Source organism: Empidonax traillii, unplaced genomic scaffold (genome assembly GCF_003031625.1).
Source record: "Empidonax traillii isolate 1590-97213 ecotype Southwest subspecies unplaced genomic scaffold, ASM303162v1 scaffold81:size2596050, whole genome shotgun sequence".
NCBI lineage: Eukaryota > Metazoa > Chordata > Aves > Passeriformes > Tyrannidae > Empidonax > Empidonax traillii.
The window spans coordinates 2,471,505-2,483,569 of record NW_020955274.1 but is presented as its reverse complement, the minus strand read 5'-3'; the positions used below and the strand labels follow the sequence as shown (position 1 = coordinate 2,483,569).

The 12,065-nt window shown below is 36.5% G+C and overlaps 1 protein-coding gene across 1 annotated transcript in view; it reads left to right on the top strand.

Annotated features, from left to right (window-relative positions):
* The window catches only part of NEK10 (NIMA related kinase 10), an 88,456-nt gene that overhangs the window by 53,373 nt on the left and 23,018 nt on the right, over positions 1–12,065 (top strand). Inside the window, 4 exon segments of the mRNA XM_027880951.1 lie at positions 426–555; positions 1,135–1,205; positions 6,035–6,111; positions 6,114–6,238. Of these exon segments, the coding sequence (XP_027736752.1) occupies positions 426–555; positions 1,135–1,205; positions 6,035–6,111; positions 6,114–6,238 (403 nt within the window).

Genomic DNA, 12,065 nt, shown 5'->3' with positions numbered 1-12,065 from the left:
TCTAAATATGGGAGTTGAATTCAAATCTTTTTGATATCTGAATTGCAAGAGTATCTGATGTACTTATCTATTCTCTAGTTCATTTTATTGAAATACCATCACTGTAAACAAGTTCTAAAGGCTGTAGTTCATTTGTATCCATTAAGTCCAAAGACATAAAATGAGTGGAAAGGACAACTGAACAATATAAAAACCACTAGTGTTGTGAGAAGAACTTCAGTAGAGGGTGAAAAGCTATTAATTGTATTTCCTCTTAAAGAATTTGGCTGGTAAAGGAAATAAATGCAGCCTTTTGAACATAATTGTGTGTGCTCTGAAATTATGTTTTAGTGACTAAATAAATATTGGGTGGGGTTTTTAAGAAAATAAGCCTAGTTCTAGGTGAATTCATTCAATGCTTGTAACTTGCATTGCTTTCTACTTAGTCCTGAAGTTGTAAAGAGAGAGAAGGCTGGAGAGAAGGATGATGTCTTGGCTGTAAGATGCATCCTTTATCAGATGGCAACTCTGAACCCACTGTTTTGCAGCACCAATATGCTCTCCTTGGCAACTAAGGTATTCAGATTTGCCAGATCAATGTACCAGTTATTTCTGCACGATCCATGGGAATTTGTTTGAGGTTATAGATGCACAAACTGCTCTCAGTTTTAATGTGTAAATGAGCACAAGTGTTTATCATTGTGTGAATTGCTATCTTGCCATTCTAATTGCAAAAATTGCTTGTAAATGTTAATATGCTATTACCTCTCAGACTGGCATATTTTGCTCATTGCATTTGGGGATAGGAGCTTCAGATATATCGACGTACTGTAGTATTGGATTTTCTACAGCGTTTTATATTACATCTTCAGAAGATTTCCTGAATTAAAATAAATAATTGGGGGCTTGTGTTTATTGTTTCCTTGATTTTGATATTGTAGCACTTCAGTCTGCAGTGATTGTATACATTAATGTGGATACCTGATTGGAAGTGATATTCTGCGTTAGAAGATGTGCTCTAAGTTGTTTTGCAACTTAGAGCTGATGATGTAATGCCTATCAGGTTCTTTCAAGACACAATATTTATCATACGGGATCTTGAAATAAATAATGGAGTGTTTTTCTTCAACAAACCATAGATTGTTTATTTTTCAGGCAGTTGGGGCTATATGAGAACCTGTGCCAGAAGGACTGTACTCTGAAAAAGTGTCATTTACCATTAAGAGGTAATTACTCATCTCATTTTATTTCGACATCCTTCTGAAAAGATGTTTTTTGTTTTGTATGCTTCCAGCAGAGATAATGTGACAGTTTGCAGACTTAAGCAACTGCCAGTATTCGTCTCTGAAAAGGAAATATCTTTAGATTTAAAGAAAATCGGAGGTATCTCCTTACTCCAATAACAGCATGTACAATACAGCTGCACACATGCAACAGGAAAACTCATACCAGTATAGTCAGCACATTCATTTAGCCAGTATACACTTTAAATTTTTAAATTTAACAATATCAGTGCTGTAGTTAATTCCCTACACATCATTTTCCCCCCTCATGAAAATACAGCATTTTGAGTAATATTCAAATTCAGATTATGGTCAAGGAAGTAACTCCGTTACAATGTGTTATTTATAGATCACTGCGTGATCACATTCATAGTTTTTTTCTGTTTATTTGACTGATGGAAATATGTTTACCACTCCCTTATAATCCTGTTAGCATGATAGCAGAGATAACAAAGCAGAGAGAACACAGTAATGGAGGAAAAGATGAGCCTATATTTGTTCCACTCACTCATCACATTTTTCTCTTAGCTATGTTTACATCTTTCTGTTGATACTGTCATGTGTAAGGCAAAGCATAGAGTGGAGATTTAGCTCCCTTCATTTTTCCATTTTAGAAAAAAACCCCACTTAGCACAAAAATGCTTATACTTTGTCACTCAGATATTCAATTCCATCTCTAAAAAAGCACTTTACTGTACAAAGACTAAGGGTTTTATACTATGTTTTATTGTACAAAAAGGTTTCTATTATTTAAAGACCTTGAGAATGAAGGACAACAATGGAGAATGTAGGCACTAATAGAACTAAAATTTACCTTTAGGAGATTTGGAAATTATTTTAATGAAAATACTAAAATTTTTACATTATGTCATAATTTTTCTACATATTTTAATAGCATGAGAAATGTAAAGTGTTTTGTTTTATTTTTAATATTATCTCTTACTATGGGTTAATTCTTAAATTAAGACTTTGTTTAGATTTTTTGCTTATACTTTCCAAGATATTTAGAAAGAATAAAGAACATTGAAGAAAAGTAGTAAGAATGAGATTTTAATTGATGAGGAAGAATTAACAGGAAAAGCATTATTTTTGAATGATTTTTGAATGAAGCACGGCACATATTCAAAGATGAATGTCAGAAAAATAATTTATTGATAATGATTAGAAAAAACATTGAAAACTTAATGTTGCAACTGTAAATTTGCATTTAATGTTATTTTCCTTCTTCAGTATTGTTATTAAAATACAGTTTTATTGGATTAAACTACTAAAAAAAGCTCTGGAATCATAATCACCAAAGCTTTTCAGTGCTGATCTTCGTGTTTAGTTGTAAATGATTTCTTGATGCATGGAAAATGGAAATAGAACTCATCAGAAATCTTTTATAGCTCGCATTGTTCTTGGAAATTTTGACCAATTTCAGTGGACAAAAAAAAATAAATTAAAAAACCCCAAACAAGAATATTTCTCAAGGGTGAAAAACTTGCAGCTCTTTAAAAGCAATATAATATTTCAAGTAAAACAGATTTTAAAAGTTATGAGAATTATTTAAATTAATGTATTTGAGAAAATTTAAACAAAAAAGATTAAAATCAAGAGGTTCAAGATATTTTCGGAACTGCTACTTTACATGGCAGTTGTGTTTTACTTTGAACTGTATATAAATAACAAACCATTCTGTGGCTTTTTTTTAAAGAAGAGTGTTGGGTTATGTGTGCTAGCAGGTCATTAGTACTCTGCAGGGAAATCGTAGTAAATTACCAGGTTCAGTGGAGTTAAGATTTAAGAGTTTATAGTGCATGCAGAACTGTCCCTATCAGCTTTTCTGTCCTACACTGCATACAAAATATTCTGGGGATTTAAAAATAGACCTAATAGTATATTATTACAGTTACTAAACTGCTACCTAGGGTGCCTGAAACAAGAACTATAGAACTGTAAAGTAATTTAGACTGGAAGGGACCCCTGGAGGTTGTCTAGTCCATTTGCTTAATGCAGATACAATTAGATGTGGTTGCTCACTGCTCAGGGTGTTGTCTGAGTTTTGAGTATTGAGGGCTGGAGATCCCACAACTTCTCTGAACCCTCTTTGGTGCTTATCTTCCTTTGTGATTAAAAATAGTAGTAGTAGTAATAATTATATCTAACCAGACTTCCCTATGTTCCAGGTTATGTATATTGCCCCTTGCTCCACCGCTGTGCACCTCTGAGAAGGATCTGGGTCCATCTTTTCCATGCCCTCCCATTATGCAAGTAGCAATTAGACCTTTTTATGGATGTCCCATGTCCCTCTGACAACAGCCCTACCCCATGTATCAACTGATGCCTGCAATTCAATGTTTACAAACCTTCTGAGAATGCACTCCATCCCATCATCTAGGTTGTTAAGAAAGATGTTAAATAGTACTGACCAAATATCAATCCTTGGACGATGCTGCTGCCAGCCACCAATTGAAATCTGATGGCATGTCTTTCAGCGAGGAGGTTCAGCTAATTATCTACCTTATAGTCCTGTGGATACTGTGGAATATTGTGTCAAAAGCCTTGCTAAAATAAAGCTACCCACAGCATCTACTCCTGTCTCCTTTTCCACAGAGCCAGTAATCTCATTGTAGACAATAGCTTAGTCAGGTATAACAGCTGTTTGGTTAATCCATCCTTGCTGTTTCCAGTCACCTTCTTGCCCTTTTTGTGCTTGAAAATTTTCCAGAGGAAATTGCTCTATTATATTCCACAGATGAGGTTGAAGCTAACTGGCTATCAGTGTCCTGGATCTTCCCTCTTGTTATTCTTGAATATGTGTGTGATATTCAACTTCTACCTGCAGAAAACTCCTTTTGATCCTTTTAGACATGATGGATAGTGATAATGACCAATTGCATCAGCACCCTCAAACTCTTCTCATCTTGTCCTGTGGGCTTGTGTCTGTCCAACTGGCTTAAATGCTTTCTCACTGTGTTTTCTGCTGCATGGAAATGCTTCATGCTCATGGATTCTACAGGTAAGCTCAGAGATCTGGAACACTTATGGCCGAAGTTTCTCAATGGAAAGGGAAGGAAATAACACTTTTCCATATCTTTTGTCACTAGGTTGTGTAGTGGGTCCACATTTTCCTTAGCCTTTCTTTTGTTGGCTTTTCTTCTACCTTCCACATCCGTTGGTAATTTCAACTTCAGCTGAGTTTTGGCTTTCCTAACTCTAGCCTTTGGGCAATATCTGTATTCTTCCTGTGTAGCCCACCTCTGTTTCCTACATGGAGGACTGTTATAGTGCTTTGAGATGTCCCTGGAGATTAGCTTGCTCTCCCAAACTTTCCCTTTACTTTCCAGGGCAGTCTCCTATGAGATTCTACCACGAAGATCCCTGAACAGGCTGAATTCTGCTCTCCTGAGGTCCTGTGTTGTAACAATACAATCTCTCTCACTTCACTTGGGATTTTGAACTCCACAGTCTGATGGTTGCTGTAGTTAAGGCTGTCCTTGATCTTCACATCCTAGTCTGGTTCTTCCTTGTCTATGAGCAACAGATCTGGCAGAGTGCCTTTGCTAGTTAGCTTCTGAATCAGCTTCACCGAGAAATTGTTGTCAGCAGATTCCAGAAGTCTCCTAATGGCTGCAGTCAACCATATTATCCCATCTGCAGATATTAGGGTGGTTAACAGGCCCCAATGAGTATGAGTGTCTAAGATCACAAAGCTTCCTCCATCTGTCCCACAAAGGCTTCATTGACTTCCTCTTTGGTTTTGTGTGGTTCACAGCAGGTGTCTACCACAATATCACCTGTGTTGGTCTGTTCCTCTGATCCTCACGCATAAGCTTTTGACTATACACAGTCAGGTGTTGGACTGCAGGTTGCACCTACTCTGACCTGAGCCTTTTCTCCTCACTGATAGAATTAAGGAGAACACCAACTCTGTCCAGTGCCCTTCACGCTTGATCCCAGTGCACTTCAGTCACTTTCAGTGTGTTCAGAGTTGACCCTGATGGTGTTATTTGTACCCATATGAATGGACAGCAAGAAGTAATAGCCCAAGGGTTAGGATGATTCGGTAGTGTCTCCACAGTGTCCTGAATCCAAGCAACAGACATCAAATCAGATCAAGTAGATGGATGCTTCGGTTCCTCAGCCTCAAATGACTGTCAGCTATTGCACCTTATTTGTGATGTGAACTCTTGATTCAGACTTACCTGGCTCTGGTTTCCTCCATTAGGTCTTACTCTTCCTCACCTGTTGGTAGATTACTATACCTGTTCTGTAATTATATATCTGTAGTCAGAGGAAAAGCCTTCCTTCTCTTGGCAGAAGTCACAGGTCTCCAACCTAGCTCCTCTTGGGAGCCTCCATCCATTGCTTCTTTGAGGGTAAGCTTAGATTTTCCTCCTTCTTCGCATTGTTTTGGGAGTGTTGTCTCTGCAAAGTCTCTGTGAAGGTCATGGCATTCTCCTGTAAGTCTTCCTGACAACACACAACAAGTAGTGCAACACCTTGATCAGAGCACAGTCGCCACAAAGGAGGCAATATCACCCCCAGTCCCAGGAATAGGCCCTGGGCACTCCCTGGTGTGTCTGGGGGTGCACAGCTGCAGCTCCTAGTTGCAGTTATGTCTGGATTGGTGTCAAGGATAATTGTTCCAGCTGATGCCAGGGACGGTGCAGTGGTGTTTCAGCAACAAGGCTGCACAGCATCAAACTGTCCCATGCCGAATGAGCAGAGTGCTGGCCAGCATGACTCCATAAACACCAGTGGAGAAATAGAGAATATTCTTTCTGTAGCTGTTTGACTCCTGATGCAGAGGCACGTCCAGACATAGTGGAGGTCAGCTCACTGCTGTCTGATGTTATGATGTTCTACCCACCTCCTCTCATCTCACGTTGGAGAAGAAACTGGATCAGGAGAGGAGACGAACCCAGCAGTACTTCATGGAGGCTGATCGAAATGCAGTAACCTATCACCACCAGCTTTCCATTTTATCACAAGTAAGTACATGTATTAGACTTTATTTTTTCTTATGATTGTTTGCCATATCTGAGAAAATAACAAAGCAGAAAATAAATCAAAATGAAAAGACTCAACCTCTTGTAACATTTTTCTGTGCAGGCTCTTTAATTTATTTTTATCAAGGTATTCATTAATTTTTTTTGCACATGCTTCTGCAGGGAGAATGACAGTATCTTAAAACCGGTATCATTCCACGTTGGAAAATGGCATTGTTATGGAGGTTCTTGCAGTTTTGATTGTATCTGAGAATGTTTAATTATTACTGCACACTTTTGAATGATTTGTGAATAGGAGAGTATACACTTGGTTAGGGTGGAACAATTTGATAATCTCGTGTATGATTCATAAACAATGACACCTAGAAAATGGAACCTAGACAAAGGTAATTTTTAATTACAGATTGCTAAATACAAACCCGTGATGCTGATAAGGTATTTGTTCATGTTTTCTAACTGCCTGATACACTTCTGCAGAAATACTTCTTGCAGTGCTTCCATTTGCTTCAGACTGTGCTTTAAGCACCCTTCATGAAGGACATCAGTGTTTTACATAATGAATCAAACTTCAGAGATATATGTGTAAATGAGATTCAGTATATGATCTCAGAGAATTTATTTAGAAAATAGAAGGATAATGTTTCTGTGTAGCAAAAGCACACTGTGAAAATTATTGTTATGGTAATTGCAAAGCAAAGTTATAATTTACACAGCCACTCTTGTCTGTTCAGAAGTTGAATCTTTTAGATTCCTTTTATTAGAGTTTAGTAGTTTGCACTGAAGAAATTCTGTATAGGAGAAATGTTTTTAAGAACACAATTTGGTCCCAAACTCCATGATCTTTACGTTCCTGGCCAAACATAGCACTTGTAGAAATTATTAATATTTGTTTTTCAGTAGTTTTTTGACCTCTCAGTGTAAGATTTGTTATTTTTATTATACTCTTCTTTTTTTTTTTCAAGGAAAAGAATGCCAAAAATTTCCAGACAACTTTAACAAACTACTTTCTTTTGTAATGTAAGAGGTATTGGGATGCAAGAAAGATACAGAATAGGATTTTTAATTTGAAACAGTAGAAGAAGTTTTTTTCTTTTTTTCTTTTTTTCTTTTTTTTCAAATTTTCTTACCCTACACATTTGGAAGCTTGTTGTATTTCATTATCTTTTTCATATCTTGATATAGTGATTCTCTTGCATAAATCTTGCAAAAAAAATGTGCTATGGGTTGAAAGATGCTAGATTTGGGATTTACATGCAATTATTTTGTCTTTAGAGAAGAGTCCCTTATCCAGACATTTTTAAGATATGATAGAACTGATAGTTTTTCACAGAAGGTTAGAGTACTTCTGTTTTGTATAAATACTTGGAAAATACACCTATCTACGAACTGAGAAGAAAAATGACTCTGTCTTTTAGGGGATAATGGCTAATCTTCCCGAGGAAGAAATACTGTAGTTCTAGTTCCACTCCAGTAGGTATTTTATTATGTGTATTAAAGGAACATGAGGTTCTGACAAGGATCCAGAACACTGAAGAACCTGAGGGGAATATAGCTTAATACTGACAAGTGGGAGACCTAATTGTGTGTCCTTGCTATAAATAAGAAAGAATAAACAGGCTAGGATCTTTCAAATTTCAGGGGAGTGTTGCAGAGCTTAGGAACAGGAGTCATGTTGTTTATTTCTTCCTAGTACTTTGGAAAATTTATTAAATTGGAGAATTTCTATCAAAGGGAATAATTTTTCCTGAAAAGTTTGTCTTTTGAAAAAAATAGGCAATATTCTGACTAAAAGTGCTAGGAGCAGCTGCTCTTGAAATAAAAACTCTGTGAGGTATAGACAGCCTAATTCATCTTAGTCAAGGCCCCAGCTATTCCACAGCCAAGTAATTTGTCATTTTTCCATGGTGTCAGAGAATTTGGTGTTTCTGCCATGTAGTTCACTGCTTTGTTGAAGCCAACTATCTTATACTTTGTTTTCTCTACTAAAATGTACTTATGGCCTCCTTTTTCATCCCAGTTGTGTCATATTGTAAATGTTCCTGAAATAAGGACTGTACTCTCTGTCCTGCTTTATGGAGCTAAGCAACAGAGATCTTTTGGAGCCAGAGTGGAATCTGTTTTATAAGTATTGTAAGACTAGTTTGGAAATAAGTAAGTAGGCAATTGAAAGGCAGGTCGATTGATGATGTTAAAGTATAGTTATCTTGTGTGATAAGTATAGCATAAAATCCATGCTTGAAAATAATCTCAAAACAGTAGTTGATCTAACTAACTAAATTATCTTTCCAGTGTTTTCCCTTAAAGAAATTAGTGTGTAGCCAAATAGTAATTTGATTTCTTTATTGAAGTATATAGATTAGAAAAATTTGTTTGGTCTGTTTAGAATAAGGTGAAATAACTAACTTTTTATTACTTTGGAAATATGTGTTTCCTGACATGGGTATCATCCATGATTGTTTCATCTACTGCATATATCCTGAAGTGTTTTTAACCGTTTTCCCAATGCCACATTTTTAATGTAAAATATAAATATACCTAAAACAATATAGAACGATGAATATTCAGATCTGTCCTGTCTTTTGAATGTGGTAGAGAAAAATCTAAGTTTTATAATTGGAGTCTGTCAGCTAAAAATATATAACAGAGTATGAGCCATTTGTACCTTCTGCTACTCTCAGAGAATATATTAAAAATGGGCAGACATGATAGACTACCTGTCCGATCAGAGCAACTTCCTTTTCTTAGTTTCTATGTTCTGATTCATGCATGTGGCACACATATTCTGTTACATGTTTTTTTTTCTATGCCAGGTAATACTGTGTTCTTTGGGAATTTAAGCCTATTTTAATTTTTGTATTAATAATGTCACTCAATATTAATTTCATTTTTAAATTAATATATGCAAATCCACATATTCAGATCAAGTTCCCAGTTACGCAGAGTAATGGGAAACTAAGATGCTTAGGTAATGGGAAAAGTAAGTCCAACTTTTTTTTCTGAATATAATCTGATCTATGGAGTGGCTTCACATTCCAGGTTAGTCAGGGCTAAGAGTGTCAAAAGTCATTAACAGTGCTTGGTCTGACCTGGTCCATTAGGTAGCCCTTAGCTGAGTGCTTTGTCCTAATGTTACGTGCACGAGAACACTTATTAGCCAGGCTGCTCTCTGCATTTTTTTTGTTTTCCCACTTGAATGGGTAAGTCTTCCCCTAACCCAGCATGCTGGCGGGCATGGCTTACAGACCACGGTGAGCCATCTTCCATCTAGATTGCATTTTTAGCTACAGGTCAGCACTGGCCCTCCCAGGCTACATCTGTAGGTATCAAGGTGCTGTGCTCCTCATGGACTAGGATGCTGCTGCTGGAAAACACACTGATTATTCTGTTTGCAGGCAGCCTGGCTACAGCCTGCCTGCCTCCCTGCTGCAGAATCTGTTCAACTTACTTACCAGTCAGAGTTAGTGAAAGAAGCAGCATAGCTGTTTTCAAACAGGACTATATCTAAATGACTAAATCTAAACTAAAGAGCTTTGCCAGACCTGAAATGGCTGGTGGGGGTTTCCTGGCTTCTGTCTGTGACATAAACCTTAATAATCTACTTCTAGTTGATTATGAGTTGATTGTATTGTGTCTTTTCTGGATTGGTTTAGAAACATGAATGAGCCTTGAGAAATGCTGGGGTTTCTTTCTATGCCCCTTCTATCACAAATAATGTAATGTAAGTAAATGCGAAGCGTTTTGTAGTAATACCTGAAAATAGAGAGCATGCTGCTGTTACCACTCTTCTTCATCCATAGGAATGGATTTATCTTTTTCTTCATCCACAGGGTTCTGTGACCAAAGGGGGAAGGGTTAAAGATCACGATTTAAGAATCTGTACTTTTGTAACCACCCTGCAGGCTATTGGCAACTCTTTTAATTCACAGCAGCCATCGATTTCCTCACGAGAAAGAGGACAGGATTGCAGCTATCTGAAAGACAAAGAAACACAAAATGATTTAACTGCTTTTTCACCAAGTCATTTCCCCCCATACCCAAATTCAGTTCTGCTCTGTTGGCAATTGTTGTGCTAATAATCGTGTTAGTTTCTGAGCATCACCACATGCATTACAAAGTAGTACTTAATTAGCAATTCAATTTGAATTAATCAAGTTTTTTTGTTAACTCAGAAAAAGACATAAAGATTGGATTAATGCTCATTTTAATTTCCTTTTTCTTTGTGTTTAGAAATAGATTTTCTGCAATTCAGCCTTCTGGTGCATAAAAGATTTTTTTTTTTCTTAAAACAAGCGTGAATGTGTGCAGCAACTGCTTTTGTGTTGGTTGAAGCAATGACTGTTCTTGGTTTTAGAACACTTAGAAGGCAACAGGTTATTAATATTGCAAAACCAGAGTCCCATATTTATGTTAGATTAGAATATTAAATTTTTTTTAAATTTATTATTAAAATGTATTAAAATTTTATTTAAAAATTGGGTGATAATGACTGTGCACTGCTGCATACAATTCCCTTTGGAATGAGTGAGGACTCGAAAATGTCATGAAGACTTAACATTCCACAAATTCTTTTCTTCTTCCACCTTTCACTCCACTGACACCATTCTGTTTTGACATTTATGTAGCAGGTACTAGATTTAAAGTTTAAATGTTAGAAATGTTGGCATGATAAAAAGAAAGTAACCTTTTTAGATTTATACTGTGTATGTTTGGAGAATAAAGTAATGATATAAAAACTGTTTTGCAGGTATATTTTTTCCAGTGTTGCTGAATGTAGAAAATAGTCATCACAGCCAAATTACTACCTGTGAAAATGAATGATCATACTCTTAAGGACAAACCTATAGCATGCTTAATTTGGCTTCAATTTGTTAATACATCAAAATACTTTAATAGAATTACAGGGTATAAGGCAGGAAGAGTTGTCAGAGATTATCTTGTCCCTCTCCAAGCTTTAGAGCTACCTGTCACTCCTGACAGGTATTTGACCAGTGAGTCATAAAAAAGTCACATGATAGAAACAGTTTAGAAACAGCAGAGATGCACAAACTGTCTTTACAGTCAGCAGTGACATCTGATTGAGTCCTTCTTTGCATTTGAAGATAACATCTCGGAAATGATGAGGATGCCTGAAGCATCCTGGGCATACCCATAGCACATATAACTGTGCTGTATACAGTATCTAAAGTTAGTCCAGTGCTTGCAGAAAATTTTGGTCTTACTTTGTATGCTTGACAGGGTAGATATGATATGCATGACTTGTTTCCAGGAGATACTAGATGGATATATGCATATGCATGTATGGGATGTATATGATACTTGAAATTTTCGGACCCCATCTCAAGTGCCATAAAAGCACTGCCATAAAAGCACTAAGTCCAGAATATCCCGAGAACACTGCGTTTGCTGAGTGCATTGAAACCAGTTACATTGTGTATGAACACTATTTCTTTCTGTAGGATCCCAAATAGATGCAATAGTTGAACACTTGATTACTGAAATTGTCCTCCTGACAGTGGACATTTATAAAAGTTATGTCTTTTCTCTTATATGTTGGTTCCCCTCTCTGTGATTTTTGTTTTTTTTTTTTTTTTTTTTTGGTGTGGACTGAATAATAAAACATGTGGAGAGACAGGAAAAGAAAGAAATGAGAAGAATCAGAGGTCTGCAAAACACAACTTAAAAAGTGAGATTGACATAATTTTAAGTGTAGTGTTCAAAATTGTACCTAATTACTCTGAGAATCTTATTGGTATCAAGTAAAAAGAAGGCACAATTCTTCAGAATCATTTTCCTCTTTATACATCCCAGT